Below are 22,238 nucleotides of genomic sequence, written 5' to 3' on the forward strand. Positions count from 1 at the left end.
TTTGGGGCGCCTGGGTGGGTTAATCTCTGCCTTCCGCTCAGGTCATGCATGATCTCAGGGTCCTGGAATGGAGCCCCACATGGGGCTCTCTGCTCAGCAGGGAGCCTGCTTCCCTCTCTCTCTGCCTACTTGTGATCTCTATCAAATAAATAAATAAAAATCTTTAAAAAGAGATTATTTCAGTTTTTAAGATCACTATTTTACAGAAATTTGGACTTGCTGTGAAACTAGGAATATGGGTAGAAGCACTACAAGCTGAGAGTAGAGGAAAATATTTTATGCAGAAACCAGCCATGTGGGTGAAGGAAGAGTTTCGGGAAAGGAATACATGAGTTTCATCTGCTCTGTTTGCCAGGAGGCAGCTTTTCTGATGGGGAGTCTGATAGGGAGGTAGGGATAAAGTGGGATCCTTGATTGCCAAGCTATGGTGTCTGAGAGCCTTAGCAAGATACCGGATCAGAGTGGTAGCCTGGTGTCAGTATTTTATTTTTAATCTGGTTGTATATTACCGAATGGATTGGGGTTGGGGGTGGGTGGAGCTTCTGGGACCCGTTAGAAAGTTATTGCCAGAGTCTATTATGAGATGAGGCATCTGGTACGTTGAGGTAATAAGACTTGGGAGATAAGTGTTCTTTTCTTAGTCAACAGATAGCATTCAGGGAATATGTAAACTCGTTATTTTAAAAAAAGGGGGGGCTTATGAGTTTTTGTGTGTGTGTGTTTTTAAGCAGCACTATAGAGTACTTTGCGGGGGGGGGTGTGTGTGCAAAAGAGTGCATTTGGAATTAAAACCAAGGTTAAATTCCTGGCTTTGCCATCTTCTAGTTATATAATGCAGAAGTTACCTAACCTCTTGAGTCTCGGTTTCGTTTCCTCTAAATTAAGGGCGACAATACCTTCTCGGTAGGGATTTGCGTATAAAATCAGTATTTTAAGGCACCTAGCAATGGCGCTCAATATTGGTTCCCGCCCTCCCCCAGGTATCCCTCGGGCTGAGTCTGCGGAGCCAAGGACCCCCGACCCCCGAGGCCGGGAAAGCGGTTCTACCTGGAGACCGCGGCCGGGCACTCCTCCCGAGCCCGGCTGACCTCCGATCGCCGGCCCCACCTGGGAGCACACTTCCCGCGGGATGACTGAGCATCCTCCGCCAGAGGGGCTCGGGAGCGGATGGGCACTCCCGCCAGCCCGGGAGGCGGTGGGGCAGCGCGGAGAACCCGGCGGAGAGGCTGCAGCGGCCACCCCCACACCGTCCGCCCGCGAACTCGCCGCGGGTGCTGGGCCGCGCTGGCCGCGTTTGAAGTCTCCGGCGCCGCCGCTGGTTGGCCGGCGCGGGTCACGTGCGCCCAGGCAGGAGTTTCCCCGACAGCTGGAGGCTGCGTGGGATCCGGCGGCGGCTCCCGAGCTCGGCGGTGCGGCCTTCCCCGCCCCCTCCTCCCTCCTCCCCCGCCCGCTTCCGCCCGGCTTATTATCCTCCTTATTGACAAACAGAGCGGCCGCGGCGGCGACTCTCGGCGTGCGTTTGTAGCCAAGCCATGGGAGACAAGAAGAGCCCGACCAGGTAACAGCGCCCGGGCCCCCGGGCCCGGACTGTGCAGGCGGCGGGGCCCTCGCGCCGAGCTTCGGGCGGCCGTCTCGCTTGCCGCCCGGGCAGCGGGGCCAGAACGGGGGCGGCGCCGGCGCCGCTGCTGCGCTAGCGCTGCCGCGTGAGGAGCCGGCGCCGGCCGCCCCACAATGGAGCCGCGATGGCGGCGGCCGGAGCGGCAGCCCCGGGTGTCAGAGCGGCGGCGGTTGCGGCCGCGCCCGCGCCCTCCCCCTTCCTGACTTCCCTCCCACTCCGAGCCGGAGCGCGGTGCGCCGGGGGCCCGCGGGGCGGGGGTCGCGGAATTGGGGCGGGGGGCGGGGCGGGGGCGGCCGCAGGGCCCGGGCGCCGGGCGCGGCCTGCTGGTGACCCCGCGCCGCGTCGTGTCCGGGTTGTGTCCTGCAGGCCGAAGCGGCAGCCGAAGCCGTCCTCGGATGAGGGTTACTGGGACTGTAGCGTCTGCACCTTCCGGAACAGCGCCGAGGCCTTCAAGTGCATGATGTGCGATGTGCGGAAGGGCACCTCCACCCGGTGAGTCCCGGGCCTGCCCCGCGCGCCGCCGGCCGCCCGGGTCGCGGCGCAGAGGACGCCCCTGCGGCTGCCGCCCCCTCGCGTGACACTCGCAGACCCGGCGGGAGGAGGCGAGACCGAGGTGGTGGCCGCGATAGGAACTGGGTCGGATTGATCGCGACCCGAGCGATGGTTTGCGGTGAGGGGTCATTGAAGAGGCCGTAACGTTATTTGCTGCCAAGAGAGAATAAATTATTTAAGAGAGGCATTAGCTACTGCGATTTAATTCGTACTGCTGGGTATAATGCCCCCCCCCCCATTCCGGGTATAATAATGTGGGCTGCATTGTTGTGTTAGTGTGTAGGAATCAAAGAAAAACCATGAAATCCTCTGTGGAAGCAGAAGATGTAATTTAATTTCGTTCTTCAAAAAAATAAAAAGTATCTGATTATAGAATATACAATAGGTTCAGCTTCCTTTTTTTAAATATAGACGTCTGGAAGGGTCAGATCAGGATTTTGGTTAGTACTTTTATTCTTATTTTCTAAGATTTTATAAATAGTTGGAGGTGAGCCCAGTCACAGGGACACATTTTCACTGAAAGTATCTGAATATTTTTAGTTTGATTAAATGGCAATCTATTAGACTATACAAATGAGATGAAATGATCTCTGCCTATTTTCAGTATTTTATTGTAGGCTTATGTTATAATAGCTCAGTCTTTTTTAAAAACCACTTAAGTGAATTAAGTGGATAAAGAAAATCATACAGGAAATTCAAAGTCTGACATTCTTGATCTGCCAACACTTGGTTACAGAGTTCCTTTGCCTTTATAGGAAAGTAGCCTTTAATTTGTTATAATCATGTGATTTATAGCCTAATACATATTTTGGGGGGGGAGTTTAAGTTTTATTTTTAAAATTTATTCAGTTTATTTAAAACAAAAACCAGTTCATCCATTTCTGTCCTCCCACCTCCAATCTGATATGAAAGTCATATGTATAGCCTAATATTTAGATATAATGTATTTTGATATTAGAAAGTCTGTTAGAAACTATGCTCTCACAATACTGTACCTATACTGATGTGATATACTGTTGCTTTTAAAAAAGGGCTACTCAATATTGACATGAGATTTATATATTCTGTAGAAGTTAGATTTCTAAAAATGAGATATCCAGATTTTTAAACACCATTTATAACAATTTATTAAAATTTTAAAATGTAGAGAAAAGTGACTGGCAATAATTCAAATTTTAAGATTTGTTTAGTTAAGCTAGCTGCTTTTGACATACATTTTTGTGGATCATAATATGCTTTTTTTACATTAATTTTTGTTTACTTTGGATAAAATGTATTGAGCATTTTTCATGATATCCTTTAAGAAGCAGAATTTAAGACATCTTCTAAATCCAAGGGAATATAATAGACCATTCTAAAAAGAAAGAAAAGCACTTATTTGCTGAAGTGAGTGTGGCAACTATTTTTGGACCCGTGATTTAAGTGTTCTGAAAAGTGGAGTATATCTTTATATAAGGTTGGATTTGGTTGAGAATATGTTTGTATATCTGTGTTAGTACTTTGTACTTCTTAAAACACTCCAACAATTTTTAGAAAATGGTTTTTGGAGGCAGGAACTTTAAAGTGGAGATAATTATTACATCTTAATCTCTGGTACGATGTTGTTGCTTTTTGTTGTTCCCTCTCTATTTTCTTGTAGCCATTAGAAAAAATACTGAAACTAGAAGAGCCTATATGTTTATTTGCAGGGACAGCAAGGAAGGGGGGAAGCTGTTGTCCTACTCCACAGCCAGTCTTGGGGTTAGAGGAACCCTAAGAAATAGAGTAGGTGGTGGCAGCTCAGAAGAGAAGAAACAGGCTGAATACCTGGCACCTGGAAGAAGAAGGAATAGAGTGCACAGGGGAGTTGGCCCAGGACAGAGAAGTGGGCCTAGTTTAAAAGAGGCTTGAGGCCCACATTGGGGCCCCTGATATTTTTTTACCAGTACATCTGAGCTCTTGTAGATCCAATTTTTAGTGGTGGAAACATTACTTGAGGAGGACTCAGAGAAGCATTGTCATTTGGATTGAAACTGAAGAGGCTCTGGGCAACTCACCAGAAGTCTAAGGGACACTCTGTTCCTAAAAGTAAGTGTTCTACAGTACGACCCTCTTAGCTTCTTCCTTCTTCTCTCTGAATTGTCTCTTCTCTTTTGATTTTTGGCCCTAAGTTAAACCTAAGAGCTCTAATTTCTGTGTTATCTGTTATTTTCCTGCCACTGTTTCTGCAATTCAGAGTGGAATCCATGTTTGGATAGAATATGGGAACAAGGCATTGTTAATAGGACAGATTGACTTCACCACAAAATATTTCCCTCTCTGGTAATGTTAGAAAAACAGGATTACAGAACACTAGTGAGAAGCAAAAGTTTTAGGAGCTGGAAGAAATAATTCTATACAACTGACATGTTAATTAGCAGTTAGGGTAATTTCATGTGTAAGGTTGGTGATTCTCAAAGCAGGGCCTGGATAGCGGCTGAGCAGGAGATATAGTTTGCTAATGACTTGTTTGTGTGACTGACCTAAGGGACTTGAATTGCTTGGGTCACACTGACCTTTGAACTGATTTTGCCTGGAAGTCGCCACATGTGAGGCCAAGTCTCAGCCATTCCAGACATTTGAAACGTCTTTTCTTTTTAAATCTCCAGAGAAGATGGAGCCCACGATTTCCTTCCAAAGTCTACTAACAGTTTTGTCTTTAAGGAATATTGAGTTCAAATCCTTTGTATTCCAACAGAAGACACCCCCCCCTTTTTTTTTGGCTATATCCTTGGTAGGTCACGATTTTCTGCAGAATAATTATGCAGTGAAATGAGGTCATATTCATAGTAGCATTTTAAAATAAAACATGATTTGAAGTAGCTTCGGTTTCTAAATTGATCAGTTATATTCTTTAAATTAATGCCATTTCTATGATTAAATTTCAGTTTGTGCTTGCTGGCCTTAAGTAGTTTAAATTTGATTAATCTCTTTTTTTATCCAGAATCTAAATAACTAGATAGTTCAAGTACCTGAAGTTTTCTACTTTGTGCTCTTTTGAGGGAAGCAATGATAAATGTCATACTGACAGGAAACATTTAAAAAAGAAAAAGCTACGGTGACAAATTACTATCAAAGGTACTATACAGCCTCCTTCATCTTTTTATCTCAAGTTTTTATATAGAAAGAAATGTCTCACATATAAACCTCAGAAATGTTAGGAAATTAAAAACCATTCTAAATCATCAAAGAAAATTTACTATAGTGTGAATAAGGGTAGTATAATCAATGTATAATGATTGAGTTAAAATGGTGTCTTAACTGCCACTTCTTATAGGTATGGAAATTACAGGTGGCAGATAATTTAAAAATGAGAATGATGAAGCAAATTTTTGATTTTGAAATGTGATCTCAATGAGAACATATAAAACACCTAGTCTATAGTGGGCTTTTCAGGTGTAATTTAAAGTATAACAGGTAATGTTTATTTTCTCCAGTTAAGTTGCAACAGTTCCCTTAGGTTTTTTAGAGATGTTGTTTTAGAGAACAATGAAAAAGATTTCACATGGAAGAAAGGCCACCTGTGTTCTTAACCATTTCAACTACTTCAACGTTCAGCAGTGTTCACTGAACATCTTAGTTTATATAAGGGTTGAGCTAGGTATTGGGCATACAATGGTGAGCAAATAGATGTTTCTTTGTTTCCTTTGTAAAATTTTATGATTTTTCAGAAATACCTTGAATAGTATCAAATACCATACATGCAGTAGTATTAGTAAATCTTCATGTATACGTCAAAGAGGTTGAGATTTTCTCATTTTAAAAAAGTAGTATTTGGACACCTGGGTGGCTCAGTCTACTGGGCATCTGCCTTTTGCTCAGGTCGTGAGTCCAGGGTCCTGGGATTGAGCCCCACATCAGGCTGCCTGTTTGGCAGGGAGCCTGCTTGTGTGCGAGTGCACACATGAGTAAATAAAATCTTTAAAAAATACGTTAAAAATTTTTTAAAATCATATTTGTAACTGAACACAGTAATATATAGGATCTGACTGTTGGTAAAAAGGTACCTTATTTCAGCTTCTGTAAAATGGAAGTAAATTGTTTTAAGATTTACATTTTGAAGAAATCTAAAAAAAAAAAAAACCCAACTATTTGATAAAAAATCTTTTCAGTATTATTGTTATCATAGTTGCTTTTTGTCTTCTAATTTGAGGTTTCCTGCAGATTCTCCTACTCTTGATGTAGGAATGGGAGAAAAAAATCGAGGGCCATCTAGGTCCGTTTGTTTTTCAGAAATGCAGAGTTCCCCAATCTTCCTTATCTGTCTGAGGAGACTTTCCAGCTACTACACAGCTGTTGTTTAGAGATTCTTTATTCTAGGCGCTTGGTTGGTTGGTTTTTCTCTTTCTATCTTGGGTTAGAGTAATCACAGGAATTCTTTTTTTTTTTTTTTTTAAGATTTTATTACTTTACAGTGAGAGAGGCAACAAAAGCAGAGGGAATGGAAGAGGGAGAAGCAGGCTTCCAGCTGAGCAGGGAGCCAGATGCGGGACTTGATCCCAGGCCCTGAGATCATGACCTGAACTTAACGCTGACCCATCCAGGCACCCAGGAATTCATTATTTACAGAGAAATTCCTAAATTGATTAGCAGTTGGATTAATGGTTTTCAAAAAGTGTGATCTGAGGAACCCTGGGGATCCCTGAAACCCATTTAAGGAAGTCTGTAAGGTCTGAACTGTTTTCATAATCATGTTAAAATGTTACTTGCCTTTTTTCCTGTGTCAACACTGCAGTGGTAGTACAAAGGCAAGGGTGGGTAAAACTGCTGGGCCCTTAGCATGAATGAAAGCAGTGGTAACAAATCGCTATCTTATTTATCATTATCTTCACCACTATGCATGTGAAGTAAAAATAACACTAGTTTCACTTAAGAATGTATTCTGTTTATGAAGCAGTAAAAGTTACTAATTTTAGGAAGTTTCATGTCTTTTTTAATATTGTTTGATGAACTGGGAAGTTACAAGTAAAGTACTTCTGTTGCATACCAGAATATAGTGGTTGATTCAAGGGAAAGCATTTGTGTACTTGTTTGAGTTGCAAGAGGAATTAGCTGCTTTTTTCATAGAACACCATTTTTACTTGAAGGAATGCCTGGCAAACTATGGGAATTCAGACTCAGGTACATAGTCGATATTTTCCTGAAAATGAACATAGTGAATCTGTCATGTCGAGGAAAACAATAGATAGTATTTGTTTCCAATGATAAAAATTGAACTTTCAAGTGAAAACTAGAGTTTTTGAAAATGTGTAACTGTGATAGTTCCTAGTATTTTAAAGATAAAGTAGGTGGTGATACCAATGAACGTAATATGATAATTTATCATGAAATTTGTTGATATTTGGAAGATTTGCATAACTCCGTGAACCAGTATTTTCTAATAATGTATGATGTTACAAAACCATGCTAGATAATCCATTTAAAGTACAAAATAACGAATAGATTTTAAGGGTCTACCATGAAAAGTTTGTTGTTGTGGTTTTACATGTCACATTGCAATTAACCTTTGAGAAATAACTACTTGTGTGTTTTCAGAAATAGGCTATTAAAATACTCCTCCCTATTCAACTACCTACTTGTAGGAGTCCACATTTCCCTCATATTCTTGAACTGAACCAACCTACTACAACAAATTGAATGCAGAAGTAGATATGACATTCCAGATGTCTTCTGTTAAGCCAGATATTAGAGGTTTGCAAAAGTATGCGAGTACTACTCTTCACACAGAATTACTATTGTTTTGGAAAATACAGGTTTTTAAAATAAAAATATTTATATTAAAATGTGTTTTTTATTTTTTAATGAACTACTATATATTAAAGTTTTAGTTGTTTTTATTTCTAATATAGTAATTTATTTCTTGCTAGATAAGGCTTACATAAACAAAAGCTTTTTTAACTTTGAGAGTTGTACAGAGAGCCTGAGACCAAAAAGTTTATGAACTGCTGGTGTAGGGCTTGCTAGCTTAGGTTTCTACAGTCCAACAGATTTTTTTCAGCAGAGATTCTTTTCCTTTCATTTATCCTTTGTTGAGTAAGATCTCCCTGATAACCTAGTGACCTACTTCTTAAACTCAGTGGCCTATCTCACTCTTCTTTCCATGTCACCTCCATAGTATTTGATGTTGGTAGCCTTTTTTTTTTTTAATTGAAATTCTCCCTTTTTGATGTCTCTAACACAACTTATTCCTAGTTTTCCTTGTATATCTCTGAAATCAATTTCTACACACTGAAAGCTGGCTTCTTCTCTATATACTTCACTTTGTACGTGGCATAAACTTTCTGGCATCTAAGCCAGAAACTGTCATTGTCTCAACTTTGATTCTAATTTATCATCTCCCATGCCCTGTCTTTGGATTGTCTCTCATATCTGTCCTTTTTCTAGTTTATGTTGCTGTAGTTTAGAAGCCTATGTCATTTCTCTCATGAATTATGACAAATTGGTCTCTTCTCCACAATGTTGCTAACATTATCTTCAGTATGTTTTTTGAAACTATGTGACTATGCAGGTCCCTTTATTTAAAAAAAAAAGTGAGAGACATCTCTCCAGTGAATAAAGATCTCTTCATTGACTAAAGGTTGAGATCCTGAGGGTGGTATTCAAAGCTATATTATTTATCTCTGAACTGTCTTCCTACCTTTGTTTCCTGCTGCAAATCCCAACCAATCTAATGCTCGATCAGCACTGAAGTGTTTTCATCAAATGGCCCTTCTGAAATTTTTTGGGTTATAGCCTCCTCACCCCAACTCTTTTATTGATTCAGTCTATGTAAATGTATATGTAATTATTCCTAGAGAATCACCATGTTGTAGTAGTATCATCTAGATGTTTATCTGCCTTTCTGGGCAGTCTTACCCTCTTTGGTATCCTCAGAAGCTAGAAAAGTAGTTGGAATATTATAGGCACTTAAACTTTTTCAGCCAACGTTCCTTTAAATTTTACTCTTGCTATTTGACACCTAGCATTGCTTTTCCAATAACTTTTTTTTTTAAAGTTTATTTATTTATTTTGAGTAATCTCTATGCCCAGCGTGGGGCTTGAACTCAGGACCCTGGGATCAAGAGTCACACCTTCTTCTGACTAAGCCACACAGGCACCCCCCAATAACTTTTAGGACTGTATAAATGTTATCAGACTATTTTGTTTATAATTTGTAGGTATATATTTTAGCATTACTTTTTAAAAATATTTCACATTTTTGTCTTGTATTTTGTTGCTATTATTTCGTTCAAAGCAAGTGTTTACAGTAGACTAGTAACTGAGATGAGTGACCCTGAATCTTCATATCTTTTGTCTTTAAACATGGAAATAGTATTTTTATAATATAGTAATGTTATAATACAATATGTGGTTATTTTGAAGAATTAACATAAAGAACTATTGCATCTCTTTTATGTACTTTTTTCTGTTACTATATTTGTTCTTGTCATATACTTAAAAAACATGTATGTGTGCAAGTAAAAAAATAATAATTTGCATCTCAATTCTGAAACATTTTTAACTTTACCATTTTTAATTTAACATATAACAATATATTAGTTGCATATTTCAAGGATGATATTGTGCATGAATACCTTAGCATTTTTATGGTATAATTTTAGAAAGTTGCTTATTATTCTTACTTCACAACACTTATATAGGTCTTGTTCAGATTTTTGAAATTTGCGTAGCATGGCTAAAAATGGGAAGTATTTCTTGACTGAAGTAAAGTACTAAAGTCATGAAAGAGTACACTATATTATGAAATATATTTTATTCCTTGACTAAATTTTAGATTTTCTGCTGGGGGATTTTAAAAGTTAGATAGTTGATATTGAGGGCTTGTCCAAACTAGAATATGCCAAACATAGATTTGTGATATTTGAGATTGTTTAATTGAAAAATAGTTTAGAATTCAGATTTTGCATTTGATGAATTTACAGTTTTAAGTTAACAAACAAATTAAATTTAATTATAGTTAAAATGGAACTAATTTTTACTTTTTATGATTGAGATAATCTTTTACTTATGAACTTGTTACTTTTAAAGATGAATCAATTATATAAAACAGCAGACACCTATACAACTGTAGAAATTAGGCAGACATTAAAGAAGTAATGGAATTTTCCCTCATCTTGTGCTTCTTTACTATTTCTAGTTGTCCAGAGTCAGACTAACAGGATTACTTGCTGATATTTTTTACAGTTCTGTTACCGTTTTGCCTACTGAGGTAACTGCTTATTCTTCAAAATGTAGTTTATGTCTCTGTTCTCTTTGACCCAACCAAAACATGCCTTCCTTTATCTTTTGTGCAAAGGATACATTATATGTACCTCTGATTGTGATCTTCATCAAGCTTTAGCATTTCTTTATAAATTTAGGCTTGATTTTTGTCTTTCTCATGAAGCTGAATATTCTAAGAGGACGAATTATCCAGAGAGAGGAGGGTGGCTCTTTGGTTAAAGTTGTGAGAGTAGCTGTATTCTCATTTTAGAATCTGAATAGTACCTCAGTTTGTGATGCTTATCGTCTTATCATTTAGCACATTAGAGTTGTGCTACATGTATGCATTTACTCTCTTGATGAGTTTAAGGGAACTATGAGCTTTTTGTTACCTTTTTCAAAGATACTTGACAAAGTACCTGGGAAATAATAGGTGTTCAGGAAAAGTTCGTTGAGAGAGGAGTATACATACTAGAAAGGAAAAATTGTAACTTTTTTAAATATATAAGCTTTGAAGAAGTAATTCTTATGCAGGTTGTGTAAGTCATTTGGAAAAAGAACTCTCTTGTATACATGTATGAATTATCAGAAGTAAATGGTCATGAGCAAAATTCTAGAATTCTGCCCAAGCCTCATGAAACCATACCATATGCCAGGAATTATGCTAGGACTGTAGAATCGTGGATGAGACCCAGTTCCATACTCAAGAGAGTTTGAATTCTAGGAAAAATAGATAAATGGTATTTGGTAATGAGTAAAAAGAAGAAGGAATTTGGAATTAATTTTCCAACATAGTCCTAGTTTTTGGAGAAGTCCTGTGCTCAAGTTAAGAAGGAAATCAGTTGGAGCGCCTGGGTGGCTCAGTGGGTTAAAGCCTCTGCCTTCGGCTCAGATCATGATCCCGGGGTCCTGGGATTGAGCCCCGTGTTGGGCTCTCGGCTCAGCGGGGAACATGCTTCCTCCTCTCTCTGCCTGCCTCTCTGCCTACTTGTGATCTCTGTCTGTCAAATAAATAAATAAATAAAATCTTAAAAAAAAAAAAGAAGGAAATCAGTTATTGCTGTAGTCATTATGAGTCAAGCCCTTTTGGTTAAGTGTGTTTTAACATCATGGCCAATTTCTAGTTTGATCAGTTAGCTTTCTCGTAAGAAATTTAAGCCAAATGAAGCTGCCATGTCACTATTAGGTAAAACCCTCTTTTTTCTTCCTGTATAGGTTTATGTGTATATAAATATGAATATTTTTAAAAGGAACTGCTGTTTTTAAGGTGATAATTGTCATATAATTGAAGTAAGATTTCAGAGAACTAAAATTATTTGCCTGTAACAAATTTACGTAGGATGGTATAGATTGTTGTATGTATAGATATTGAATAGTTAGTAATCCCAGAAACCATCTTTTTTGAGAATAGAATAATTTTATAATGGAACTGAATTTAACATCTTTCCCAGCTATCTTACTGATTATATTTATGGCAGTGATTTTCAGTGTGCTACTCAGTTGTTTTGTTTTGTTTTAAAGCATTGTTGAGAAAATGAAATGAGTTAATTTCTAAAAAGCCTTCATTAGATTGGTTCACTAAATGGTAGCCATTACTATTAAGGTATATATTTGAAAGAATATTTATAATGTATTGCTGTAAAATTAATTTTGTTATTGGTGGTTTCTGGAGGGTAGGAATTAAGTGAAAGCAATATCTTTACATTATTTATTCAGGTGGTGATTTTCTGTGTTCAGAATGTTTTCCTACATATCCTTCCATTTGCTGATCAGATCACCTTATGTGGAGGAGAGGAAGATGGTCATCAAATCACAAATTGTGTTAGAGCCTAGAGTGAAATGAAGATTGACTACTAGTTGATCTTTTTAATCCTTTTGTCTTTCATAAAGAGATGTATAAAACTCTATTTGAGTGAAAGACTTCGTTGCTTATTATTTTCTTTAAGATATTAGAGGACCAGCATATTTTGGTAGAAAGATTAGCATTTTTTTTGTTCTTTTTTTTTAAAATTTTTTATAAACATATATTTTTATCCCCAGAGTACAGGTCTGTGAATCGCCAGGTTTACACACTTCACAGAACTCACCATAGCACATACCTTCCCCAATGTCCATAACCCCACCCCCCTCTCTCAACACCCCTCCCCCCAGCAGCCCTCAGTTTGTTTTGTGAGATTAGGAGTCACTTATGGTTTGTCTCCCTCCCAATCCCATCTTGTTTCATTTATTCTTCTCCTACCCCCTTAACCCCCCATGTTGCATCACCACTTCCTCATATCAGGGAGATCATATGATAGTTGTCTTTCTCCGATTGACTTATTTCGCTAAGCATGATACCCTCTAGTTCCATTCACGTTGTCACAAATGGCAAGATTTCATTTCTTTTGATGGCTGCATAGTATTCCATTGTGTATATATACCATGGAAAGATTAGCATTTTGTAGAGTATTAAGTTTTCATTCAAGATTTAATGAAACAGGTTTTTTTAAAAATACACATTTTCATTTTCCTTAAAAAATCATCTTTCATAGCTTGAAATTTTAGTGGTATTGCAAATACGTAAAATATGTCCTTGTGATTTTAAAAATTATTTAACGAGTATTTACTGAATACTGACCATGTTTTGTTTATTGGCTTTCATGGTTGTTAAAATCTCTGACTTCCGTTACATGATCTATGATAATATCTAGAAGATTCACTCCATTTTGCAATATTGTTAATTATGGGAAATTACAGAATTACTGAGAATTTTAGAGCTGGAAGAAACCTTTCAAGAGCTTCCATGCTGTTTAGTCATTTCCTGAGACAGGCTAGTTTTTATAACTTGAAACCTTAGTAGTAGAGGGAGAAGATTGTCTTCAGAGGAAAGATCTTGAGGGGTTTGGGGTAAAAATGTTGGTATTAAAACTTTTGAAATAGGTTGAGGCCACCATTGTTTGCAGATCCTTCCTGATTGGAATTTTGAGCTCAGTTTAGAGGATTTCTTGTTGCTATACTGAGAACTGCCAGGTAAAGCATAGCAATTTGCTGGGTGAGGTCTTTTCTGTTTGTTCAAACTCATGGCTCTAGCCTAGTATCCTCTTGGCAGGTAAGAAAACCGGCCTGGAAAGATTGTAACTGTTTAAAAGTCAATAGCTTGTTAATGTCAGATTCAGATATTTGGATTTCTAGTCGTTTTTAATCACCTTGCTGTGGTAACATTTAAATTTGTTAGCAAGTAACTTCTTAAGGATTTCTTCTTATAGATTTCATATACCGAGATCTAGTGCTGTATGTCTTGATACTTTCTAACATTAATCCTTCTTCTTATAACAAATATAAGAATTTATCTTAAAACTGGGCTAGCAGTATAGGAAATGAAGAACAAAATGACAGCCCCCAAAATAATGAGTATTTTTGAAGTGCAAATGTTAACAAACTTCATTTTGGTGTTTTTTATAGTAACACTTTTTTTGCAGTGTATCCTGACTTCTTTGATATCATAGTATTACTTAGAAGAAAAATCCCTATGAATGTAATTTCCGTCTTTTATGGCGACAAAATAAAAGTCATTAATAGTATAATTAATAACCAATTTGACTACATGTATGTATATGAATGTATGTGAATAATAAAAAGTTTGTGCAGTCCACTGGCAATTTTTAGACATGAGTTAAAGCACTTCATTTTTACATGTTTTGTAGTCTAATCAGGGTTCTTCTGCACACTGTCATACTTCATAGGATGCACTAGGGACGATCAACCTATAACAGCAGCAGGTAGCTTATATTTGATGCCAGCAAGGTGATTGCTCAAAAAGTAGAGCTCTAGGCACATTTGCAGAGAAGGCAAAATTGTTTTGGTCTTCTATCATCTTTTTTTCCATCCTTTTTTGCTATTTATTTTTGGTCTCCCCAGTGCCCAAAGTCTCCTCACTATTATTCATTTCTAGGTTGCCTTTTTTTTTTCCTAGCTTGCTTGCATTCTGAGCGGTTCTGATTCCTTTATTTTCTTCACTCCACCAACAGTTTTTCCTTTACTAGAAAATCTTTTTTGTTTTATCTGTTCTGTAAATCTGAATAAAGTAATTGTTTCAAGTGTAACTATAAAGAACCTGAGTATGGGGGATAGTTATTTCTTTCTTAAGGTAGTAACTCTCATTCTGATGATAAAAGTATTACTTGTTCATTGAAGATACTGAAGAAATTGAAGGGGGGGGTGCCTGGGTAGCTCAGTCGCTAAGCGCCTGCCTTCAACTCAAGTCATGATCCCAGGTTTCTGGGATCTAGCCCCGCCTTAGGCTCCCTGCTCTATGGCAAGCATGTTCTCCCTCTCCCACTCCCCCTGCTTGTGTTCCCTCTCTAGTTGTCACTCTGAATAAATAAATAAAATCTTAAAAAAAAAAAAAAAGAAATAGAAGGAAAATAGGAATGCCTGTCATCTCTCCAGCCAGAGATAGCTACTTCTAAAATGTGTTTCCTTTCTTTAAACGTGGATATTAGTGTTTTTTTATTTATATTAAGTTTAGTGAACATACAGTATATTATTAGGTTCAGGGTAAAGTTGGTGATTCATCAGTTGCATGTAACATGCATTGCTTGTTACATTAAGTGCCCTCCTTAATGCCAATCACCTAATTACCCCTCCTCCTCCATCCACTTCCCCTCTAGCAACCCACAGTTTTTTCTCTAGAGTTAAGAGTCTCTTATGGTATGTGGTACGGTGAGTGCTGTGAATTGTGTAAGACTGATGAATCACATACCTGTAGCCCTGCAACAAATGATAAATTATATGTTAATTAAAAAATTATTTTTTAAAAGATTTATTTATTTATTTATTTGACAGACAGAGATCACAAGTAGGCAGAGAGGCAGGCAGAGAGAGAGGAGGAAGCAGGCTCCCTGCTGAGTAGAGAGCCCAATGGGGGCCTTGATCCCAGGGCCCTGAGGTCACGATCTGAGCCGAAGGCAGAGGCTTTAACCCACTGAGCCACCCGGGTGCCCTAAAAAAAAATTTTTTTTTTAAGATTTTTATTTATTTATTTGACAGAAAGAAATCACAAGTAGGCAGAGAGGCAGGCAGAGAGAGAGGAGGAAGCAGGCTCCCTGCTGAGCAGAGAGCCCGATGCGGGACTCGATCCCAGGACCCTGAGATCATGACCTGAGCCGAAGGCGGAGGTTTAACCCACTGAGCCACACAGGCACCCTCCCTGTCTGTTTTTATCTTGTTTATTTTTCCTTCCCTTCCTCTATGTTCATGTTTGTTTCTTAAATTCCATGGATATTAGCATTTAAAAGTGGAAGTTGAGGTGTCTTTCTTTAACATGGGAGAAAGGAGGAGACTTCTAAATCAGGGGAGTTCTCTGACTTCCCAAGATAGCTCTCACCTTGACTTGATTCTTTCTGCCCTTCAGTATGCTTCACAAACACCCGTCCTAGGGAATACTTTTTGGGGGAAAAAAAAAAAGCCAAGATTTTGGAAAATGCGGTGTATCCTTTCTTTGGAGTTTAATAAATTAAAAGTTCTGAGAAGTCCTCCAGTAGAACTTGTTTTAGCTTAGTTCGTTGAGCAGTTCTCAATCGCACCTGACTGGTTTTTTGTTTGTTTGTTTGTTTTATTTCCTCTCTACTATAATACAGAACTTGTTGGGGCATACTGTTTTGTAGACCCTTGCTACTGAAGGGTGGCGAAATACCACTGGCATAGACATCACCTGGGAGCTTTTGGAAATGCAGAATCTCAGAGTGCCATCTCAGTGTCTGACTCTTGACCTCAGGGTTGTGAGTTCAAGTCTCACAATGGGTGTAGAGATTATTTAAATAAATAAAACCTTAAGAAAAAAATATAGAAGCTCAGGTCCCACCAAGGATTTATGAGTCAGACAGAACCTGCATTTCAGCAGGATCTCTAGATTATTCAATATGCACATTAAAATTTGAGAAGCACTGCTCTAGTTTTTTTCAGGATAAGCTAGTGAAGTGGGCAAGGCTTTGACATATTCATTACATTTGAACTGCATTTTCCAAAGGTCTTTACTCTTTTGGGGGTGCATGTATGGGTGTTCATTTGTGTACAGGCAGGTAAGGATGGGTGTGTCTGTTTATGATGCCTCCTCTCTGGCCAACACTTCCCTCATGAACTCTTATGTTCATAAGTGCCTTCTCTGTTAACACTTCCTCCTTCTTATCCCTGTTTCTCATATCCGTACACAGCCATACGTCGTTCACCCATACAGCTCATTCAGGCTTGACTTTGGGAAACCTGTGAGAGGGCAGGTATCAGGAAGTAAGTGAGTAGAGAAGATGTGTTTGCCAGTTAGAATCAAGTAAGAGGTTTCTTGGGAGTGGAAGTGAGCTAGCCTTCCCTCAGGAGAGCTCAAAAGTTTTTAATTGTGTTGATTGGAGCCCTGAAGTCTTATGAAATTATCTCACTGCTTGTCACTGGGAGCAAGCAAGTTGGGCTTCATGCTCCCACACTCCACTTCAGCCACATCATCTGTGCTTTTATACACTTTATTTATTGGGATTTCTTTTAATTTTTATTTTTGAAAGATATTTTTCTATCAGAACATTTTTTCTTTAAAAAACCACTGCCCTCTTCCATCCATTTAGTCTTCTACAACTAAATTCTGTTCAGCACAAGGCTAGGTTAATTGTAACTGGACTGCTTATCCTCACATTTCAAAGATGAGCTAATAAGTTTAGTGTAGTGATGGGTGAATTTGAAACTTTCTTCCTTGAAAAGCCTTTTATTCCTCCCTCTTTCCAGATTTTATTTATTTATTTGGCAAAGAGAGTACAAGCAGGGAGTAGCAACAAGCAGAGGGAGAGGGAGAAGCAGGCTTCCCACCGAGCAGGAAGCCTGATGCAGGGTTCCATCCCAGGACCCTGGGATCATGGTCCAAGCCAAAGGCAGATGCTTAACTGACTGAGCCACACAGTTACCTCTTTTTAAATTTTTTATGTGTATTCAGCATAGTGGAAAGCAAAGCAAAAAACAAAACAAAACAAAACAAAAAAACCCCACAAAAAACCCATATATATGTATGTATTTCAGGGTTTCCTGCCATTAAGTACTATAGTGCTATAGTGGTGAAGACTTTGGACTCTGGAGCTTGATGGTTTGGGTTTAAATATTTGTCCTACCCACCACTTACTGCCTGTGTGATCTTGTGAAAGTTAATCAACTTTTTGAGTCTCAGTTACTATGTTTATACAGTGGACTTGATAATAGCACTTACTCATAGAGTTGTGAAGATTGAGATAATTCTTATAAAGTACTTAACAGAGTGCCTAGCATATAGTAAGTCTTCAATAAGTGTTAGCTTAAACAATCAAATACATGAATGGTGATATAATTTAAGTGTATAACAGTCCCCTTTGTCAAGCATGTGGGTTCACGTATGCTCTAACAAAACCAGAGCATAAAAACAAGTGTTTTCTACTAAAAGATAACATTTCCAGAAATTGCTTCAGGGAGAATTTCACCTACCTCTCCCCCTACCTCCCCCTCTTCTTGTTTCCTACCCTGTTTGTGCCTGCAGGGTGTGTGTGTGTGTCCTAGTAACTTAGTGTGGCTTGTCGCAGAAACATTGGGGCTTACCAGTAAAAGTTTTAACTTTAGGGGTGCCTGGGTGGCTCATTCGTTAAGTGTGTGCTTTCAGCTCAGGTTATGATCCCAGGGTCCTGGGATCCAGCAGTGCATGGGGTTCCCTGCTCAGCGGGAAGCCTGCTTCTTACTCTCCTACTCCCCCTGCTTGTGTTCCCTCTCTCGCTGTGTCTCTCTGTCAAATAAATAAATAAAATCTTTTAAAAAATAATAAAATCAAAAGCACTTTAGTAGTACAATAGTGGTAAGCAGTGTCTATAGACTTAAGAATTGAACAGTTAAAAACAGCATTTTTTTAACATAGTTTGCCATAGTTAAAGAATAAATCTGTTTCCAGGATTGAATTGTCAGAAAGCATGTTGATTGTCTTTTTAGGCCACTTTTATCTTCTGGTATATTATGCTGTTTCTTCTACCTTGCACTCTACAGTCCTTCACAGTTTCTTTCTTAATTTTTTTTGTAAGATTTTATTTACTTATTTGACAGAGATCACAATTAGGCAGAGAGGCAGGCAGAGAGAGAGGAAGGGAAGCAGTGATGCGATGCGGGACTTGGTCCGAGGACCCTGGGATCATGACCTGAGCCTAAGGCAGAGGCTTTTTTTTTTTTTTTTTAATAGTATGTTTACAAGTCTTTTTTTTTTTTTTTTAAGACTTTATTTATTTCTTTGACAGAGAGAGAGAGAGCACAAGTAGGCAGAGAGGCAGGCAGAGAGAGATGGGGAAGCAGGCTCCCCGCTGAGCAGAGAGCCCGATGTGGGGCTTGATCCCAGGACCCTGAGATCATGACCTGAGCCAAAGGCAGCGGCTTAATCCACTGAGCTACCCAGGCGTCCCTAAGGCAGAAACTTGAACCCATTGAGCTGCTCAGGTGCCCCTCTTTAATTTTTATGAGTGCTCAGGTATCATCTCTCAAGAAACATTTCTTTATCTCTAGGCCAGAATGAATGTCCTTTCAGTTACTCTTGAAGCATTCTATGCAAAAATGTGATGATTGTAATTACATAGTATATTGAAATCATTTTGTTTCTGTTTCCTTCTTCTTTCCAGGATTGTAATCTCTTGGAGAGCAGTATCATTTGTCCTGGAATCACATTTCAGCTTAAGTCTCCACCTTGCCATTTATAGCCCTATAACCATATGGCTTTATGGTGATGATTCAGTGTGATAAATGATGTAAGGAACTTAGCATAGTTTTTAGTTAATAATAATGATAATAATTATAAGTTATATTAGTAAAAATTCCCAGTGCCTGTCACTATGTCTTGCATAGGTATTGATAATGCTTGACTGCAGAGGCTCTTTATCATTTATCTGATTGCCGCTTTAAGCTGTTTTCCACTTCTTGTTTTCTAAGGAACATTTATATTATATCATTTTATTTCAGGAGTCTGTGAGTTGGATAGAATATGTTTTATTATGCCCATTTTACTTGACAAAAGAACTTGTATTATTCAAAGTTATCTTCTTACTCAACTTTTTCAACAGTTTAAAAAATGTTTTCTTTTGCCATCAGTATAATATATTGTTTAAACCACAACCAATAGCATTTTATTCGTATGTCATGCTTGCTTGTTTGTTGAATCTGAACTAGAGGTAGAGAAACCATTTAGTGGAAGCCATTACAATAGTTTACCCAAGAGATAGTAGTCCTGAACAAGGACAATGCCAGTGGGAGACAGAAATGCATAGATTCTAGATATATTTAGAAGAAAATTTATAGGATTTGATGAGTGGCTGGATATGGTTCTGGGAGGTAGGAAGTTGGGTTGTATAGAGGGAAGAATCAAAGATGAATCCCAGGAGTCTGGCTCAAGTAAGCAGCTTTGTAAATGTGTTTTTCATTGACATAGGAAATAGGAGGATAGACAGTTTTGGGGAAAGATAGTATTTCACTTTTAGATTTGTTGAAGTTCAGGTATCTGAGGGAAATCTGAGAGGGAAGATCTGTGAGACAATTGGCCATGTGGGGCTTAAGTTTATGAAGGAAAATAGGGCTATAAATATATACTTGGTAGTCATCAGCATACATGATTGAGTTGAAGCTTTGGAGTAGGCAAAACAGATCAAGGAGAGAGCAGATTGCATAGCATGAGAAACTTGAGAAACATCACTATGTTTTTGTGATGGTAGAAGAGTGTCCCACCAAGACAAGGAAAGAATTAGAGAAGGGGAAATAGGGAGAAAGAAACCTAGGGGAGTGTAATGTTACAGAAACAGGGAAGAGATTTTCAAAAGGAGAGGATGTCAAAAGGTGAGCCATGTCAAATGGCCTTTCATCAGATAGAATCTTAATTTTTCCCTTGCATTCTGTGTAATGTTTATTTTAATAGGTGTTAAAATTTTTAAGTTTTAACAAGATAATAATTGTGCATAATGCTTGTACTAGGCTTTTCATGAAAGCTACAGTAGTTCTATCTATACGTTAAATAGAGGAAGTTAATATTGATAGGTCCCGACAGGAGATGAGCAAAACTGTGTTAGTAATCTAACTTTCTCAAGGAAGAATGCTCTGATTATTTAGTAAAATCTATCATTAAGCCTGTACTTTTACAGGTAGCTCCTCATTATAGGTACAAAAATTAATAGACCTAATTTAAATAATTGGGTCCATCTTGGTACCAAGAATTTTTTAAGTGCTAAGTAAATGTAATTGCATAATTGTGCGGGGGAGCATGTATGGTTTAAAGAAGCTCTTCTGTTTTTAGAAGGAATGAATCATAGCACTCTATTGATCAGCTAACCAAGCAAATCACAGCACTTTTCATAAAACTGTTGGGTTCATAAAGTAATAGTTATCTGTGGAGCATATTGGGTTTGATGTGGTTGTTGATTCAGATTTTATGAGTGCTGAATAACAAAGTTATTATTTAGAATATAGGCAGTAGTTTGAAAACTATCACTGTTGACTTCAGACTGTATTGGAATTTATGTTAGAAAAATTTGCCATTTTTTAATAAAATCAGTTGTATACAGAAAATGTGCACTTAAACGTTTTACAGATGGTTATTAAGAATTGCTTTGAAAACTAATACAGGTTTTAGAATTTGGTCAGATTAATTTTAATATCAGAAGTTGAGAAAACAATTACAGAGTAAAGAAAGGTTAGACATGCTGGCATAATTGTTGTCATTGAGAGGACCATTAGCTGTTATTTTTGTGTGTTAACTTGGATACTAACTATAGTTGGTGTATAAGGGATTACATGTGATGCTTCTAACATTTTGGACTAGGATTAGAAAAATGTTTCCTTGGACTAGAAGCTATAAAGAATAGATGATATTAACTGTCTATGGAAGTATACCATTTTAAGATACAGTTTATAAAATGTGCTTAATTAAGGGACCTGGGGTAGCTGTTAAATTAGGAAGATCAAAATATTATTGAAGATCAATTAATGTGATTAAGGTATCCTTAGGAAGAATGAGTAGAATGATGTAAAAGAAAAACCACACAGCATTATAGCAGTGGAGAGTTGGTTAATATTTAGCATAGTATAAGGTGGTACGAAGTAAGATGCTATTTGATGGTCACTAGAATACTATATTCTGGGGTCATGGTAATGTAGTCATTATTATATTAACTAGTTCTTCACATCATTCAAATAAAAAAAGTAATTTGTAGACGCAGTAACTGGTTTCAGGGCTGCTACTGTACCCTTAGTCTGTGCATTATGCAAGTCTCTGTTAATGCTTTGGCCCTGTCCGAATATGTTGATACTGGGAAGGAAATACTCTGACTTATTAATCAGTTTGGTGAAATTGGTTGATAGAATTCTGTCATTGAATTGTATCTGCTTTAGCTTTAGGTTGAATTTTTGGACCTAAAAACCAAGAACCAGATCAAAATTGGGACCCCATCCATCAATTCATAGGTATTATTTTTCTTAGTTCCCATTTAGACAGCTAATTGGCTTTTGATTTATCACTTTTAGCTTAATACTAATTACTTATGTAAAGCTTTCTATATTAGTTATCTATTTGTGTACTGTATAACAGATTACCCCAAAATCAATATCTTATCCCCTCACCCCCCCTTTTTTTGAGTCAAGAATTTGGAAGCAGCCTATCAGGTGATTCTGGCTCAGGGTCTCAAGCTTAACTGAGGGAGGATCCATTTCCAGACTTATTCATGTGTTTATCAGACTTTAGAACACCTGCTTCCAGGTTACTCATGTGGCTGTCAGCAGGCCTCAGGACTCTGGCTGTTGGCCAGAGACCTCAGTTTCTTGGCCTCATGGGCTTCTCCATGGGGCTGCTCAC

At 38.3% G+C, this 22,238-nt stretch overlaps 1 protein-coding gene across 4 annotated transcripts in view; it reads left to right on the forward strand.

Moving 5' to 3' along the window:
• The first annotated feature begins 1,374 nt into the window (after positions 1 to 1,374).
• Positions 1,375 to 22,238, forward strand: part of YAF2 (YY1 associated factor 2) — an 85,389-nt gene continuing 64,525 nt past the window's right edge. The window contains exons 1-3 of one of the 4 annotated variants that reach the window (XM_045072859.1): positions 1,375 to 1,558; positions 1,985 to 2,110; positions 3,859 to 4,121. In XM_045072859.1, the coding sequence (XP_044928794.1) occupies positions 1,533 to 1,558; positions 1,985 to 2,110; positions 3,859 to 4,060 (354 nt within the window). In that variant the 5' untranslated portion in view covers positions 1,375 to 1,532 and the 3' untranslated portion in view covers positions 4,061 to 4,121. Of the gene's footprint in view, positions 1,559 to 1,984; positions 2,111 to 3,858; positions 4,122 to 22,238 lie in introns of those variants that run through there. The other 3 variants (XM_045072857.1, XM_045072856.1, XM_045072858.1) reach the window with 3 other exon arrangements.

This window comes from Mustela putorius, unplaced genomic scaffold, assembly GCF_011764305.1.
Source record: "Mustela putorius furo isolate JIRA1106 unplaced genomic scaffold, ASM1176430v1.1 tig00537227_pilon_pilon_pilon, whole genome shotgun sequence".
In the NCBI taxonomy this organism is placed as follows: Eukaryota; Metazoa; Chordata; class Mammalia; order Carnivora; family Mustelidae; genus Mustela; species Mustela putorius.